The sequence below is a fragment of the Nerophis lumbriciformis genome, linkage group LG01 (assembly GCF_033978685.3).
Source record: "Nerophis lumbriciformis linkage group LG01, RoL_Nlum_v2.1, whole genome shotgun sequence".
NCBI lineage: Eukaryota > Metazoa > Chordata > Actinopteri > Syngnathiformes > Syngnathidae > Nerophis > Nerophis lumbriciformis.
In genome coordinates this window covers 19385415-19403535 of record NC_084548.2, presented here as the reverse complement: position 1 = coordinate 19403535, position 18121 = coordinate 19385415, and the positions used below count along the sequence as shown (strand labels likewise).

Sequence of the window (18121 nt, the reverse complement as noted above, 5' to 3'; positions counted from 1 at the left end):
TGTGTGTGTCAGTTCCAGCCACCAAGTTGAACACAATCACAAAGTCCAACTTGGGCCAATGTGTCAGCAAATACGACCTACTCGTCTGGTTTGAGATCAGCGAACTGGAACCTACTGGAGAGTAAGTATAAATAATAAGTATTTTTTTTTTTTTTATATGTGCTTGTTGTACAATAGATAACTCAAAGGGAATGTTTGCTAACTTTACAAGGCTCCCCAGAGGGCGCTAACTTTCCAGAGTGATATCCTGCTTTTTTTTGGGCACTAAAACTGTGCCCACACTTGTTTGTGTGTTTTCAGCTAATGGTAACAATTTGGCAACGTTTAGTTATTAATATTAGCTAATATTAATTGTATATTTTATATTCTAATAACATGACTGCAAGTTGTTAGTTGCTTCTCTGGAACTACTTTTGTTTATGTGCGTGGTGCTCTGGGCGTGTTCATGTGTACATTACAAGACGGTTGGTGAGGAACAGTCTGAAAGCCAGACTTTTTACTATGGCAGACAAGCAATTTGTATTTAATATAATTAGTATTTTTGAAAAATATAGATGGATGGATAAAATAAAGACACTTTAAAAAACATGTACCGGTATATTTGATCAGTTAATTTGAACCACTACTAGTAATTTTGGTTTAAAAAATGTGCAAATAGCCCCCTAAATATAGTTTTAAAATGGCAAAAATATGAACTTTTTATGATTCTAATTTTCAATATCATGCAGTTTTTATTTATTTAGAGGAACACAAAACTTCATACATTGAATGATGCACAATGACAACACTTAAAATAAAAGTCTCCTTTTTCGTTAGTTGCATATTTTTGCGCTAAATGTACCTCTGTCAAATATTCTGTGATCTGCTGTTGAATTCACACTCCGAACTAGTAGATGACGGCACCTAGATAGACAGATTCTACCTTTTTGTTTCTATATAATATATTTTATTGAGCATAGAAGGGATGATGCACAAAAACAATGCTCATTCAGATCATACAGTACCTCTCTCTGAGAAACAATATAACAACCCTACATCACTTGCCAGCTTTATAAGCTTTTGCATGAAACAGTTCAAGTATATTACAGTGATTTTTTTACTTGGCATACTAGGTTATGTGCATTAGGTGTGGTGCGTCAGACTGCCAAACTAGCCTCATTCACTAACGGTTGCAAGCTTTAGATTGTTAACAAACAAACAAAATCACACAGGAATATGTTATTTCTGTTGTCCATGCTATGATAGACTCATGTACACCTCTTAAGGCCTACTAAATTATTGACATATGTTTACAGTCATTTAATATTTGTGTTTTTTAATGATTCACCTTCAAATATGTTGACTTAGTTTGACCTCTCAACCTCCCCAGGTATATTCCAGCCATAGTAGATCACAGTGGAGGCCTGCCTTGCCATGGCACTTACCTGCTGCACCAGGTACCAGAAATGAATACTCTTTTCTTTATTGTACACAGGCTCAGTCTACATTTACATACAGTAAAGATTTGGGCACCATTACCCCCTGCACTGCCACAAAAAAAAATTTTCAATAAAACTACTGATCCTAAGCTGCTGTCATCTTATGCTGCAGGGGATCCAGCGGAGGATCACTGTGACGCTCATCCACGAGAAGGGTAGTGAACTACACTGGAAGGATGTTCGCGAGCTGGTCGTGGGTAAGCACATGGTGCATCCGAGATGGTAGAGAAAGTGGAAAAAAACTAAACTGATGTATGTTTGACTACAATTTCTAGAGATGTCAGTGGAGCAGCTAACACAAATCACATTCCACAATACTTTTAAAGTACCAGTAGAGTGGAAAAACAAGCTGCCTCTATATTGAAGCTACTATCAAATAGATAGATATACGGTAGTTAAAATAGTATCAATCTCACAGAGATTCCCCGAGCCATTTTGAGACATAATGAGCGAGCCAGACACGTGATCGCGTGACGTAGCGGTAGGAACCACAGATCCCTTTCCCATCAACAACAATTTAAATCATGCAGACTTTGTAAGAGTCAACAACAATTACTTTGGGAAAAATGATGATCCAAAAACTTATTTTCTTGATCCTTAATATAAGGAGGATGAGCTACAAGTTTTAGAAGCTTGAGATCCAGCTTGAGTTAAACACCAAGCATCATGTAGCAGTATTGCTAAGTGCTAAACAAGAAATACAAACTACAAACATAAAAAAACGATAGCTTACTGTACGATGTCGGCTCTTACTTCGATGACGACTGATAGGATGGCCATATCTTCCCGTTTATATGAAGAATGAATCATGATGCACACGAAGGGTTAACACGGAAAAGCCCTCCTGCAGACACCTCTTCGGTTGTGTGTGTTTGTCTCCATCTCCAGGTATAAACTGAATGTTGCAGATGAACAACTTCTGGATGTCTGACTAAAACCTCCTATTATCTAGATGAGAGGCATGATTCATAATCTAGAATAACTTTGACAAGCCGAGACGCGGTGATGCGGGAGCAGCAGGACATTGCTGCTGGCTCACAGTAAAGCAGCAAAGGGCTACTGAGCTGTGTGCTATCAATCCAAAAATATAATTTGTTTGTGTTAGCGCTTATAATAACAACATTGCTAACATTTGGTTAATATTCAGGTCACGATATGTATATATTGTACTGTTGGCGGGTTTTGGATGGGTTTTTATTTGGTTTTATGGACAGAATAGAGATAATAAGGATTGCTGATGATATACAGCACATCTCTAATTTCTGCGTATTTCCAGTAGAAGTGTTACTCCAGTGACGTCAATCTACGGAAATTAGCGAAGACGTTTGGAGCGGAATATTCAAAATGGCTGACTGAATTTGTGGCATTTTGCGATGTTTAGACGATATTTTCACATACTTGGCAGATTGTAAATACAGTTGGATATGTTTTAATGGATACAATGAAACACAATTAAGCATATAAAGTCAACTTGTTTTTCCACTTTACTGGTACTTTAACAACTTGACATACTGCCAGAAACAAACCAAAGTGCTATCTACAGTATATCTATATCAAATATCAAGACAGCCGTATAAGAAAGCTGTACGCTATTTTGTGATAATAGTGATTTTGATACACTGGGAATTTTTTGTGTGTCCTTACAGGTCGTATAAGGAACAAGGCTGAAGTAGACGACGGCGCTGCTGATGCCATCCTGTCTCTCAACATCATCTCTGCCAAAAACATCAAATCATCCCACAACTCCAACAGGTATGCTGGACAGATTTTCATGATCTTGGCATGTATTTTTATTTAATTGAAAATATCTACTTACCACCACATATTGGGATATAAATCTGCTTTTACAGTTATAAGATTGTGTATATGTGTTTTACATTTGCATGACCATTTTGTTGTTCATTTGCTCCATTGTCTCTGTTGCCTGACTCTTTGTGCTTCTCTTTTTTCTGTGCATTCTTTCCTCCTCCTGCTGCTGCTGGACTCTTGATTGTACTCAGGCTTTCTATTGATAAAGATATTGATAGGTACTAGTAGAGCCCAGAGAACATAAGGTTCCTTCCTTCCTGAAAGAATGTTATACTTCTCTTTAGTTACGTGGATTCATAGAATTCAGTTGCTATACAGTCTGTGTGTTTGTTGGTGTGTTGTATTATGCTTGCCTTTATTTGCAAATTATTATATACACCGTCTGTCCAATCAAAAAGTCCCACAGTCCCACACTAAATGTAGCTTTGACTACAGCGTGCATTTGCGCCATCAACCACTATTTCTCTAGAAGTCCAATGCATCTTGGCATTCCTTTCTTGGAATACGTTCATGCTTTCAGGAAATAGTTTAATGGGAAACATTTAGCAAGTCAGCTGTCTTTTCTTTTTTTGACTTACCAAAAGTAAGCCCAGATCATAACACTGCCCTTCTTTGTACTGAAGGCTCTTTGCATAACAAGTCCATCTATCATTTGAGCCCTTTCTCATTTCCCTCATGTGCCCATTACCCTGGAACAGGCTCAATCCGTTAATGCATTGCTCCAAAGTTCAATCATCACACTCAACTGCAAATTGAAGTATTTTTTTCTGGGTTAAATGACGCTCTGTGAGCTTTAACATATCGACCGTTGCAAAATTCATCCAATAGAGGTGGTGACTTCTTTTGAGCCAGACACTGTATACAGAAGTAAAGGTGATCATATGCAAAGTGTGTTGGGTATTACTGATTCTCACCTTGATGCACCAGTATTTGTCATTAATATCTTCTTGGAGGCCCTAAGTAAAGACAGTTTTTCATTAATATATATCTATATATAGATGTAGTGTAGGTCAACAGATCAGTTTCAGTCTGCAGCCTTAAAAAAAAGATAGTGGAGTCTTTAAGACCATAATGAGTTTGGAAAGATTGCCTTGTGCATAAGAGCACCCCCTGCTGCAGAAAATGGGAAATGTCCTTCACAACTGCTTGAGGCAGCGAGAGTTTAGCTGTGTTGTGTGAGAAAATATGTAGATCACATAAAACGGGTGTCAAACTCATTTTTATTGGGTTGTCGCGATCACGGCTGCCCTCAGAGGGGCCTTCGTAAAGGTGAAGTAAATTTATATTAATTTTACAAAACAATATAATAAACCTTTATTTATCGCTGGCAATTGATTTCATATCTGACCGTGGTATAAGAATTTCCGGAATGTTGGAATTATTAATGATTAATTATTAAAGATAATATTTTCACAGAGCATAAAAACATGCTAAATATGTTTACATGATAAAAGCCTATTAGACGTTAAATAACACCCACAAAGTCACCTTAAGCCTCATAAAAGTGGGACTTGAGGCTGCCTGAGGCTCAGTTGGCTGGGTCTCATCATGTTGCCAATACAGGTATTGGCAACTGGTATTGATAATTTTATGCCATTTTATGCTTGAAATAGTCAATTTAGGATAAAAAATACTTAGAAAATGTTTCAAATCAACCACAATAATAAGTTTGTAATGTAGTGAAGCCGCAAACATGGAAGCGCGATGTGGCCTATGCATTTGATTGTTGTATTTTTTACAAACAGATTTGTAAATAATTTTCTTTGAAATCATAAATTCAAAGTGACAAGCATTTTTGATAACCCCCCCCCACCCCCTCAAAAAAAAAAAAACAGCTTAAAATATGTTGTTACATGATCAGATGATATCAGAGTTTGGAATGATGCAGTTAATTTCTTCTGTCAAAATTGAAAGAACAAATACTTTTAAGGAGTAAGATTAAATTCTTAACTGACGCACATTATGTCCAGGCTTTCGCGAGTCACATAAAAAGATATGGCGGGCCAGATATGGCGCCTGGGCCTTGAGTTTGACACCTAAGACATAAAACCTGCTATTTTGCAAGCTTCCTGTCTACCGCCCACCTTGCTACACTTTCAAGCACTGATTTATTGTGTCTGCTTGTGAAACACGTGAGTGCCACTTGGCTGCACAGTGTCAACTATTTTTACTCTCAGGCTCCTTCACTCACTACACAAAAAATACTGTGGCTCTGCAAGGGAATGATGCCTACCTCTGACCTTATATTGCTCACCTCCTTAACCTACTCCTTAAGATGTCTTGCATTTTCTGCTAACTGTTTTTGTTCTCCTGTAGGACCTTCTACCGCTTCGAGGCAGTGTGGGACAGCTCCCTGCACAACTCCCTCCTGCTAAACCGAGTCACTCCTTATGGAGAGAAGATCTACATGACGCTGTCTGCTTATCTGGAGGTACGCCATGACAGCCTCTTGGTCGTATCCCTTCAAGATTAGCTGCTAGTTTTTAAATGTGTTGCTGGTCTTCCCTGCACAGCTGGATCATTGCATTCAGCCTGCCATTATCACCAAAGACATCTGCATGGTCTTCTACTCCCGGGACGCAAAGATCTCCCCTCCCCGTTCCCTCAGGAACCTCTTCGGTAGTGGATATTCTAAAACGCCGGACTGGTGAGGCTGCAAGCTGTTTTTACTCTTCTAAAATCATGTAACATTATTTGAGAGTCAACCAAAATGCAACATTGTATTCTAATCACAGTAACCGAGTCACCGGAATCTATGAGCTGAGTTTGTGCAAGATGTCTGACTCTGGAAGTCCAGGTGAGCAATATGAAAGTTGTCCAGATATGATATGGAACAGCCATGGGATGGGCGATATGGCCTAAAATCTATATTCCAGCCTCATGTGATAACAATATATAATTTTGTGTGTAAATGATAAAAGATCATTTCAAAACGGGTTACTGCTAACGTATGCCGTACCATATTGCATAATTTCCGGTTGTATATTTTTCTCAAAAATATTATTAATCTCCTTGCTAATTTACTGTTAATATCTGGTTACTTTATATTGTAACTTGGTTCTATCTACAATTCTGTTAAAATATAATAAATACTTATTTTTCTGTGGTTTGGATACTTTATTATAGTTTTGTGCCATACTACAAATTTTAGTATCGCTTCAATACGAAGTTGTTATAGGGGCAGTATCGTCCATACGATACTGATACTTCAAAATTTCCAGATCATTGAATAATTATGATACATTCTTTTATCACAATTATAATCAAACAAAAAACACAGAATGGTGATGTTACAATATCAATTAAATATATAAATTATTGAATTATTCCCTTTCATTTTATACAGCAAAACATGCTATTAGCCCTTATTTAAATAATTAGTTGTTTGTGTCCAGGCTCTTATTTCCTGGTTTGTATACAATAACGATTTTGGGATAGTAAAAAATATGGGATCTAATCACTATTTTATCGACTATATACTGATACTATACTTGGTATCGTTACTCGTTACGTTACTTGTTTGTATCGATCCACCAACCCCTTTTTACATTCAATAGCACTAACTTCAGCATTTGCATGTTTTCTTGCATCTTCCTACAGTGTGTAGTGTAGGATGTTAAGCTTTTCCTCGTCCTACAGTAGAGATGTCCGATAATATCGGCCGATAAATGCGTTAAAATGTAATATCGGAAATGATCGGTATCGTTTTTTTTATTATCGGTATCGTTTTGTTTTGTTTTTTAATGTTTTTTGTTTTTTAATGTTTTTTTATTTTATTAAATCAACATAAAAAAACACAAGATACACTTACAATTAGTGCACCAACCCAAAAAACCTTCCTCCCCCATTTACACTCATTCACACAAAAGGGTTGTTTCTTTCTGTTATTAATATTCTGGTTCCTACATTATATATCAATATATATCAATACAGTCTGCAAGGGATACAGTCCGTAAGCACACATGATTGTGCGTGCTGCTGGTCCACTAATAGTACTAACCTTTAACAGTTAATTTTACTAATTTTCATTAATTACTAGTTTCAATGTAACTGTTTTTATATTGTTTTACTTTCTTTTTTATTCAAGAAAATGTTTTTAATGTATTTATCTTATTTTATTATTATTTATTTTTTTAATAGTACCTTATCTTCACCATACCTGGTTGTCCAAATTAGGCATAATAATGTGTTAATTCCATGACTGTATATATCGGTTGATACCGGTATCGGTTGATATCAGTCTCGGTAATTAAAGAGTTGGACAATATCGGAATATCGGATATCGGCAAAAAGCCATTATCGGACATCCCTATCCTCCAGTGATAATATTACATGTAATACAATTACTTTATTTGCAGCCATGGAGGCATGGATTAGCAACTCGCACTGTGGAAGGACGTTAGCCCTTACGATCATAATAGAAGTTCTATCGCCTGTCCAATTTATGTCATTTATATGGTATATCGTCTATATTGCTGGGTTCTGCATGTAAAGCGACTTTGGGTACTTAGAAAAGCGCTATATAAATCCCAGTTATTATTATTATTATTATTATTGCGCAACACAACACCTACATTTCTACCAAAAGTGCTAACTCTGAGAGTTTGGCTTGTGAACCCAGGCATGCAACGCAGGAGGAGGAAGGTCTTGGACACATCTGTGGCGTATGTGCGTGGTGAAGAGAATCTGGCAGGTTGGAGGCCCAGAGGAGACAGCCTTATCGTGGAACACCAATGGGAGCTGGAAAAAATGGAGCAGCTTCAGGAGGTATAAGGTTTAAATATGAAAAAAAAAACATGTTTCTGTTTCTTTTAAATTTCACTTTTCACCCACGTTCCATTCAGGTGGAGAAGACTCGCCACCTCCTCCTGCTAAGAGACAAGCTGGGAGAAACCGCTCATATGGGAACGGCTCCGACCACAAAGTCACTGAGCGAGTTGTTGTCTCCAAGCATGAGCTCGGGCACCTTGTCCACCTCCACCTCCATCTCCTCGCAGATCTCCAGCACTACCTTCGAAAGCGCCATCACGCCCAGTGAGAGCAGCGGCTATGACTCTGCTGACATTGAGAGCCTAGTCGATCGTGAGAAGGAGCTGGCCACTAAGGTGAGGACAAATGTGTGATGTATTGATAGTAAAATGATTAGGGGTAGATCTTTGAGGATATTTACTTAAAAAGTAGTCCGAAAATTGTATAATTTAGTTTATGTATGCATTGAGGCTGCAAGCTAAACATCTTCACAACATATATAAGCATTGTCAACTCAGGTTGGGCGCGCAATCGGCCACCAATCATTATTAGAAGATTTTTGTGAAAAAGTGTATGATTGCAATTGCTGATTGATGCTAGTCACAAATGGTTGACACTGTATTTATTTTTAGTCCCCTGACTGACAAGTGGCTAGCAGCTAATGATTAAGCTAATCAAAATTACCTCCACTACAATAAGATAAACTTTCTTAGTATATTATGTTTAATTTTCACTGGAGGGCAAGGCTAAACATGTTACACACTGAGAGCAAGCTAGGAGCAGGCATGCTAATACAAACCCCGTTTCCATATGAGTTGGGAAATTGTGTTAGATGTAAATATAAACGGAATACAATGTAAACGGAATACAATGATTTGCAAATAATTTTCAACCCATATTCAGTTGAATATGCTACAAAGACAACATATTTGATGTTCAAACTGATAAACATTTTTTTTTTGCAAATAATCAGTAACTTTAGATTTGATTCCAGCAACACCTGACAAAGAAGTTGGGAAAGGTGGGTTACCACTTTGTCAACAAATGCGTGAGCAAATTGTTGAACAGTTTAAGAAAAAACTTTCTCAACCAGCTATTGCAAGGAATTTAGGGATTTCACCATCTACGGTCCGTAATATCATCAAAGGGTTCAGAGAATCTGGAGAAATCACTGCACGTAAGCAGCTAAGCCTGTGACCTTCGATCCCTCAGGCTGTACCGCATCAACAAGCGACATCAGTGTGTAAAGGATATCACCACATGGGCTCAGTAACTACAGTTGGTCGCTACATCTGTAAGTGCAAGTTAAAACTCTCCTATGCAAGGCGAAAACCGTTTATCAACAACACCCAGAAACGCCGTCGGCTTCGCTGGGCCTGAGCTCATCTAAGATGGACTGATACAAAGTGGCAAAGTGTTCCGTGGTTTGAAGAGTCCACATTTCAAATTGTTTTTGGAAACTGTGGACGTTGTGTCCTCCGGACCAAAGAGGAAAAGAACCATCCGGATTGTTATAGGCGCAAAGTTGAAAAGCCAGCATCTGTGATGGTATGGGGGTGTATTAGTACCCAAGATATGGGTAACTTACACATCTGTGAAGGCGCCATTAATGCTGAAAGGTGCATACAGTTTTAGGTTTAACATACCGGTATGTTGCCATCCAAGCAACATTACCATGGACGCCCCTGCTTATTTCAGCAAGACAATGCCAAGCCACGTGTTAAATCAACGTGGCTTCATAGTAAAAGAGTGCGGGTAATAGACTGGCCTGCCTGTAGTCCAGACATGTCTCCCATTAAAAATGTGTCGCGCATTATGAAGCCTAAAATACCACAACAGAGACCCCCGGACTGTTGAACAACTTAAGCTGTACATCAAGCAAGAATGGGAAAGAATTCCACCTGAGAAGCTTCAAAAATGTGTCTCCTCAGTTCCCAAACGTTTACTGAGTGTTGTTAAAAGGAAAGGCCATGTAACACAGTGGTAAACATGCCCTTTCCCAACTACTTTGGCACGTGTTGCAGCCATGAAATTCTAAGTTAATTATTATTTGCAAAAAAAAAAAAAAGTTTATGAGTTTGAACATCAAATATCTTGTCTTTGTAGTGCATTCAATTGAATATGGGTTGAAAAGGATTTGCAAATCATTGTATTCCGTTTATATTTACATCTAACACAATTTCCCAACTCATGGAAACGGGGTTTGTAAATCATAGATGTTCGGTATTGAAATCGGCAGGTTAAAACCTGATGGGAACATCCCTTTTGTCAACATGTGAAAGTAGTATGTCAGTTAGTCTAGCAGCTCCACCTACTGTGGTAGTATTGTATGTAAATAGAGTCTACTATTGTTACTCTATTTGCTGATATTCATCTATTATAGAGTCATAAAAAATCATATTTACAAGATGAAGCCTTCTAAATTCAACCTCATCACATTTATTTTTTTATTCATGTTTATATCCAGAAAATTAGTTTGGTCTGAATTGATTTAAGTCCTCTGCTGGTTGCTACCAAGTAGTGCAATATAGTAGTCCTCCATTGTTTCAATACAAACTATGAATCTATGAAATTCCACATGAGCCACACAATTGTTATTGAGCAAAAGTTCATACTAAATCAATAACATAAGGTCTCATCCAGACGCTAACAGTTGTCACTCTTCTCTGACGCAGTGCCTCCGCCTCCTGACTCACACCTTCAACAGCGAGTACAACCAGTTGGTGAACAGCATCAGCGACTGCAAGGTGAGACATGTCACAACCGCACCAGAACGCTGACGTCACATGTTGTCACGCTTGGTCGCCAACATCCGTCTTCTTTTCTCAGCTCTCCGACATCTCTCCGATCGGACGTGACCTGTCGGTGACCAGCTTCAGCAGCGCCACCCTCACACCTTCCTCCACCTGCCCATCTCTGTCAGACTCCCGCTGTGGCTCTGTAGAACAGAAGTAAATCTTTTGTGCAGTCAGCGACCAGCCTAGAGATGTTCAACTTTTACTGACAGTTTTGTGTTTTTCTACCCAAGGACACCAGAGAACTGCTCCCGTGCGTCCAGCCCTTCCTGCTCGGATTATGAAAACTTCCCGATGGTGCCCACACTGGAGGCGTCCTACCTTGCCCGTGCTGGGAAGAACGAATTCCTCAACTTGGTGCCTGATATTGAAGAAATGAGGCCAGGGTAAGAGTTGCCATGAAGCCCATGACTTAATGGATATGACATCTTTATGTGGCGTGATTTAAAGGCTATGTGGTAGACTCTCAGCTCATATTTTTGCTCTCTATTAGATCTGTCGTGTCCAAGAAGGGTTTCCTGAGCTTCATGGAGCCAAGGTCCAACTCGTGGGTGAAACACTTTGTGGTCGTGCGGCGGCCTTATGTCTTCATCTACAACAGCGACAAGGACCCAGTGGAGCGAGGTGTCCTTAACCTTTCCACAGCGCAGGTGGAATACAGTGAAGACCAGCAAGCCATGCTCAAGGTAGATTTTCCAGTGAATAAATGTTTACTTTGACCTTTGCACTATAGATACCAGAATACATACAATTGTAGGGCACCAGCATTTATGTGGGCTACCAGGAAAATTATTTCACTGTTTTTTTTTTGTATTGTATTACAATGGTACCTCAACTTACGATTACCTTCGTTTAAAAAAGTATTTACTTGACAGCCCTAATTGTTACATGTTGCTTTTCCTTCAAAACAAAAATAAGTTTTGATTAGACAATTGATGTGTACGTTTGAGCATCACTCAGAGATCGACACCATCCTGCCCTCCAAGCACCGGAACTGAGAACGTAGTGCACAGGACGAAAAGCAGACGACCAAATTAGAGAAACAAACCATACAAAATATGTCCTACCTGTTAGGACACAAGCTGCAGCCAGCCTTTGTAACATGCAGCCACACACACGGCCAAAAATTTTTATTTATAAAAAATATTGAGAAGCTGCAGATGCTGTGTTTGACGTGTTTCTGTTTGTTTGGTCTCCTGACTCAACAAACGCGACATTTGAGCATTACTTTTGATACACGAGACACATCTAATGCTTGTTGTCGAGTCTGACCTGTCCGGTCTGTCACTTAAATATGTCCGTGTGCAGCATAAACAACTTTTCCCAGTTCCTATTGTTACACAACACAGACACAGCTTGTGGGAGACACTTACAAAGGTGGCTCCCCAATGTATATGCTGAACAGTTTTATTACATTGTTTCATAAAACTACTTTAGTTTTTTATAGTGCATTCTAGGGCTGTGAATCTTTGGGTGTCCCACGATTCAATTCAATATTGATTCTTGGGGTCACGATTCGATTCAAAATCAATTTTTTTTCAATTCAACACGATTCCCGATTCAAAAGGATTCCCTATTCATTCAATACATAGGATTTCAGCAGGATCTACCCCAGTCTGCTGACATGCAAGCAGAGTAGTAGATTTTTGTAAAAATCTTTTATAATTGTAAAGGAAAATGTTTTATCAACTGATTGCAATAATGTAAATTTGTTTTAACTATTAAATGAAAAAAAATATGACTTATTTTATCTTTGTGAAAATATTGGACACAGTGTGTTGTCAAGCTTATGAGATGTGATGCACGTGTAAGCCACTGTGACACTATTCTTTTTTTTAATTTTTATTTTTATTTTATAAATGTCTAATGATAATGTCAATGGGGGATTTTTAATCACTGCTATGTTGAAATTGTAACTAATATTGATACTGTTGTTGATAATATTCATTTTTGTTTCTTTACTTTTGGTTTGTTCTGTGTCATGTTTGTGTCTCCTCTCAATTGCTCTGTTTATTGCAGTTCTGAGTGTTGCTGGGTCGGGTTTGGTTTTGGAATTGGATTGCATTGTTATGGTATTGCTGTGTATTGTTTTGTTGGATTGATTAATTAAAAAAAAAAAAAAAAAAAAAATAAAATAGATTTTTTTTAAATGAGAATCGATTCTGAATCGCACAACGTGAGAATCGCGATTCGAATTTGAATCTATTTTTTCCCACACCCCTAGTGCATTCTATTGTATTGTTTTTCAAACAATATTTAGTAAGACATGTTAAAATGTTGCTGTTTTGGGAGGGCTAAGCACGGATTAAAATTATTTTAATTAATTTCAATGGGCGGGACTTATTTGAGATACGAGTGTTTAGAGTTACGAGACCAGTCGTGGAACTAATTGTGCTCGAGTCGTACGTTTGGGTACTACTGTATCTCTAACAATTGCAATGTACCAAAGCCCTAAATGAAGCATTATAAAATCATGCACCTGGCGCACAATTTTAGCCAGCTTGTAAACACCATAACATAGTTGAACTGTGGAAAAAGATGCATCAGCTTCTTACAGTCACTGAATAAATTGCCAGCGTTTTCCCCCTCCAAAAAATTGTGGGATCTGTGATTATCTCAGGTGTGGACATTTCAATATTGAGCTCGCTGATCCTCATCAAAACAGCAGCACCTACTGAGACTAGGATGTTGTTCACGAGGTCCCTGCGTCATATTAAAGGCACTCTTTATTTCTACGTTAAGTAGAGACACACATTTAGAGTCAGAGTCCAGTCTGTGCTCCCAGTGCAGTGTTGTTTTTGTCCATTATTTTGTTTTATACTACATGCACTCAGATATGTTTCCCTCCAGTCTGCCTTTATACAGCCTGCCTAAGTGCTTGTTGCTGTCCCTATAAAAGTATTTTTATTTGGTTTAGTAAAACTAGTTTTACCTGTAATATAAAGTGTGTCATAAATCCCTGGTAATGTAATGGTACGCACTTCTGCCTCTCATAGCAGAGGTTATGGGTTTGATTCCCGACCAGGGTTGTATCATATAATGCATTTGGTGTCGAAACGAAGCCAAAATCTCTCATGCTCTTGACTTGCTGTGGGAAAAAAATTAGTGTATACAGTATACCATTTATTTGTTAAGAAATAAATATATTATTATTATGTATATATTATAGTATTTATAATATGACTCCCATAAAAATAATTGGGTGTGTAAAAATGGAATTACAAATAAATAAATTAGAGCTGTCAAAAATATTGAAAAATCACCAAAAATGATTGCAATAATCATGTAAGTATGCAGATTAATCACACAATTTATTTCGACCGCAGATGCTCCCTTACCTTGAAAGTGGCGCAAGTTGCCATACTGTCAGTGATCAGGTCAATGCATACATCAGTGCAAAGATAACTGGTGTGCTCCGCTGGAAAATTTCACTTCAAAGTAAACTCTGACTGGACTTTAGATAAAACTGTTACCAAGTTTTGAACAGATAAATGACTTGCATTTAAGTCAAACAATTTAAAATCGTTCCTGTATGACATTCTGACGGTAAAATTGCATTTATGTCCAAATATTTAGTTTTGTTTTTTTTTAAGTTAATTTAAATTACGCAAATGATTAATAACTTATGATTACCGGTTATCATTATCAAACCAAATTTAAAAGTATGAAAAAATATCATTTGATAACACTAAAATTAATAGAAATATATTCCACCGCCATTATAAACGCCGTGAGGTTATAAACCTGGTCGTCGTAGTGAAGAAGGAGCTGAGCCGGAAGGCAAAGCTTTCGATTTACCGGTTGATCTACGTTTCCATCCTCACCTATGGTCATGAGCTTTGAGTTATGACCGAAAGAACAACATCACAGGCTCAAGTGGCCGAAATGAGTTTTCTCCATCAGGTGGCAGGACTATCCTTTAGAGATGGGGTGAGAAGCTCTAAGCGGAAGAAGATGGATGGATAGATGGAGGTTATAAACACTATTATAACCTCCGCCATTATAGGAGGAATACATGTGGTCATGTGTTGCTAGGCAGAATTTGTGAAAGAAAAAAAAAACAATAGTCCAAAAATAATGTCAAATGACATTTCAGTGTGTTGTTTTCTTGCAGACACCCAACACGTTTGCTGTGTGCACGAAGCACAGAGGGATCCTCCTGCAGGCCAACAACGAGAAAGACATGAACGACTGGCTGTACGCTTTTAACCCTCTGCTTGCGGGAACCATCAGGTATGCACACTTCTAGCATTCATTGAATGATGTATATCAATAGTATGAATAACAATAGGTTTCCCTTCAGGTCCAAGCTGGCAAGGAGGCGTAGTGGTCTCATCAAGAACTGAAGAGGACACCGCCAGCTTCGATATTTCTAAAAAAAAAACAAAAAAACAAAAAAAGGAAAAAAAACCGCCTTTGAACAAACCAAGTGTTAACACCTAATAATCATTGTGATTCTTGGCAGTTTTCTCTTGTAAGTAGACTTGTGGCTTTAAAGTCTCCTTTCCTGCGACTAAACGTTTGACAAAAGACCTCCTCACACCTTCCGACAAGCCGATTTAGCGCTCCTCCCCTCCCCCTGTATCGATCCTCTGTCTTTTGCTTTCTTCACAACAACATTTTGTTCTGCTTTGCTGTCTTTCACCCATGCGTCGCTTAACTAGTAGCATGTTGTAATAGTGTACTTGTGTGCACGATTCTGCAGATAATGTTTGTCGGGCCACTCATTTTCCGTTTGCCAATCATGTGTAATAACGTCCCATCAGTGTTATTTGTCTCCCTTTTTTTGTTTTGTTTGTTGAAATAATTGCCGCATGATAAGAGCAGCCGTCCTCAGGAGAACACACAGTTTGCTTACTGATAACAAGTCATGAAGGGAACATATATGATATTTAATCGCTCCAAGGAATGCTCCTGCAAAATCTTGTCGGAACAATTGCTGCTAAAGTGAATAAGATTTGCTTCAGGTTACTGCCTCTTTCTAACATAAACACTTAGGCCCCTCCTCCTGTAACTATCTCCATTATAATAGATAACATTCATAACAAACACGGTGTTGAGGTTCACATCTCAGAGAGAGCCACAATGTGTAAATAACCAGCTCTCTCTCTGAGTGATAACTAACAATCATGCATGGATAAAAGTGTCAACAAAGAATATGGTTTGATGAAGGAAGAGGATCTTATATCATGTGCGCACATTGATAACTGGTCTGAGGTCAGTGAGCGTTTTGGGCTCAGCCTGCTTTTTATGTTTGTTTGTTTTTTTTAGGTTGCATCCATTTAATGTCACTGTGTCGACGCCACATGTTATATCTATTCTTCTCACTATTATGTTGCTATTACACGTTTCATAATTGAACAGGGAAGTTTTATTGCAATATTTGAGTTTTTAACCTAATTTTGCACATGTGAACACAATATAGCAAGACTGGGACCGATCTTTTTATTTTTATAAAAGCACATATCAAAGCTACACTGGATGGTTGTTACTCAAAAATGTTGAAAGAAGAGATACTAAGGGACACAATATACACAGTTTCTTTATCCAGGCTATGGTAGTATAAAAATAATTACAATTAATTAGTTCTGTGCAACATATGCACTTTTGGCGCCCTCTTTTCTTTGTGAAGGGTGCAGATGGGCGTTATTTAACTCTGGCCAACCAACCAGTAGTTGCCTGCTGCACAATGAATACATTTGTGTGAAATGAAGGTCCACAAAGGGACTAAAATGTGTCGACTTTTCTCAAAAGTAATCATTTGTCCCCAGGTCAGCCAACCTGCTGGGTATGAAATGTGATCACTTAGGAGAACAGCTTTTTCTTGCCAGGGCAGGTTTTTTTTCCCATGAGTGGATAATTTGTAGAGTTCTTGTGTATTTATTGTTTGCAATGTACATATTAGTTTGCAGATCTTTGCACATATTAATAATAAAAAATAAGGTTCAACTAACTTATATTTAAAAAATCTGTGGTTTAGTTGCTCTTTAACCAAATGATGGCGTGGCAGTCGAATGTATTGTGAAGATGTGCGTAAAAAACAAGCTAAAAGGGGGTAAAAAAGAAGAAAAATGGAGCCTGTTTTTCCTTGTTGGAGACACTGGGTCGTATGATTGCTTCCCTTTTTCATTAGAAAAGGGAATAAAGCAAACGTCTGCCTGGGTTTGCAAATACATTTACTCACTACTCATGCTAGCCAGCCATAAGGTCTTTATTTGTCTTATATCAGGGAATATAATAATAGGTAGCTAGTGATATGAAGATGACTAACTATTGTTTGTGCTTCATCACTTCGACACATTTCCGTTGATGCCTTTTTAAACCGAACAAGCTTCCCCTCTTGGCAATTATTATTATCCCTATGGATCACTAAAAGTAAAAAAAAAAAAAAGGCAACCATTAACACTGTACATTGTTTTTTTTTTGTTTTCATACTTATTTTGTAAATATATGTGTTGTACTGAGCTTGAATTTAAAAAAAATGTAAATATGTTGACTGTATTTGTAATAATTATAATCCATTCGCTGTATAGCATATAGATGTGTCATGCAGATATACTAATAATTATAATCTGTGTACGGTAACCCTGCACCATTGGTCTGTTTAGTGAATGAGGAAACAATAAAAGTGCAAATTAGCAGAACGAGTGAGGCCTGTTTTTCTTTTCCTGGGTGCAAGCAACAGCTTTTGCTTGTACAGTAAGGCTTTATTTCTACATGTTCTACTAGAATTATATATATACACTATATTGCCAAAAGTATTTGGCCACCTGCCTTGACGCACATATGAACTTGAAGTGCCATTCCATTCCTAACCCATAGGGTTCAATATGATGTCGGTCCACCTTTTGCAGCTATTACAGCTTCAACTCTTCTGGTTGCGGAGTGTGTTTATAGAAATTTTCGACCATTCTTCCAAAAGCGCATTGGTGAGGTCACACACTTGATGGTCGAGAAGGCCTGGCTCTCAGTCTCCGTTCTAATTCATCCCAAAGGTGTTCTATCGGGTTCAGGTCAGGACTCTGTGCAGGCCAGTCAAGTTCATCCACACCAGACTCTGTCATCCATGTCTTTATGGACTTTGCTTTGTGCACTGGTGATCAGTCATGTTGGAAGAGGAAGGGCATGGGAGCATGGAATTGTCCAAAATGTTTTGGTATCCTGGAGCATTCAAAGTTCCTTTCACTGGAAATAAGGAGCCAAGCCCAACTCCTGAAAAACAACCTCACACCATAATTCCTCCTCCACCAAATTTCACACTCGGGACAATGCAGTCCTAGGTGTACCGTT

The 18121-nt window shown here is 38.2% G+C and overlaps 1 protein-coding gene across 11 annotated transcripts in view; it reads left to right on the top strand.

The window, feature by feature from the left end:
* kif1b (kinesin family member 1B) overlaps positions 1 to 17475 on the top strand; it is a 106927-nt gene extending 89452 nt beyond the window's left edge. For 6 of the 11 annotated variants that reach the window (XM_061976656.1, XM_061976631.1, XM_061976640.1 and 3 more), the window contains 16 exons: positions 13 to 121; positions 1370 to 1436; positions 1591 to 1675; positions 3125 to 3230; positions 3479 to 3505; positions 5604 to 5718; positions 5801 to 5934; positions 6023 to 6084; positions 7909 to 8054; positions 8132 to 8392; positions 10712 to 10783; positions 10866 to 10987; positions 11065 to 11217; positions 11325 to 11517; positions 14946 to 15064; positions 15135 to 17475. In XM_061976656.1, coding sequence (XP_061832640.1) covers positions 13 to 121; positions 1370 to 1436; positions 1591 to 1675; positions 3125 to 3230; positions 3479 to 3505; positions 5604 to 5718; positions 5801 to 5934; positions 6023 to 6084; positions 7909 to 8054; positions 8132 to 8392; positions 10712 to 10783; positions 10866 to 10987; positions 11065 to 11217; positions 11325 to 11517; positions 14946 to 15064; positions 15135 to 15177 — 1814 coding nt within the window. In that variant the 3' untranslated portion in view covers positions 15178 to 17475. The remainder of the gene's footprint in view (positions 1 to 12; positions 122 to 1369; positions 1437 to 1590; positions 1676 to 3124; positions 3231 to 3478; positions 3506 to 5603; positions 5719 to 5800; positions 5935 to 6022; positions 6085 to 7908; positions 8055 to 8131; positions 8393 to 10711; positions 10784 to 10865; positions 10988 to 11064; positions 11218 to 11324; positions 11518 to 14945; positions 15065 to 15134) is intronic. The other 5 variants (XM_061976701.1, XM_061976682.1, XM_061976673.1 and 2 more) reach the window with 1 other exon arrangement.
* The last annotated feature ends 646 nt before the right edge of the window (positions 17476 to 18121 follow it).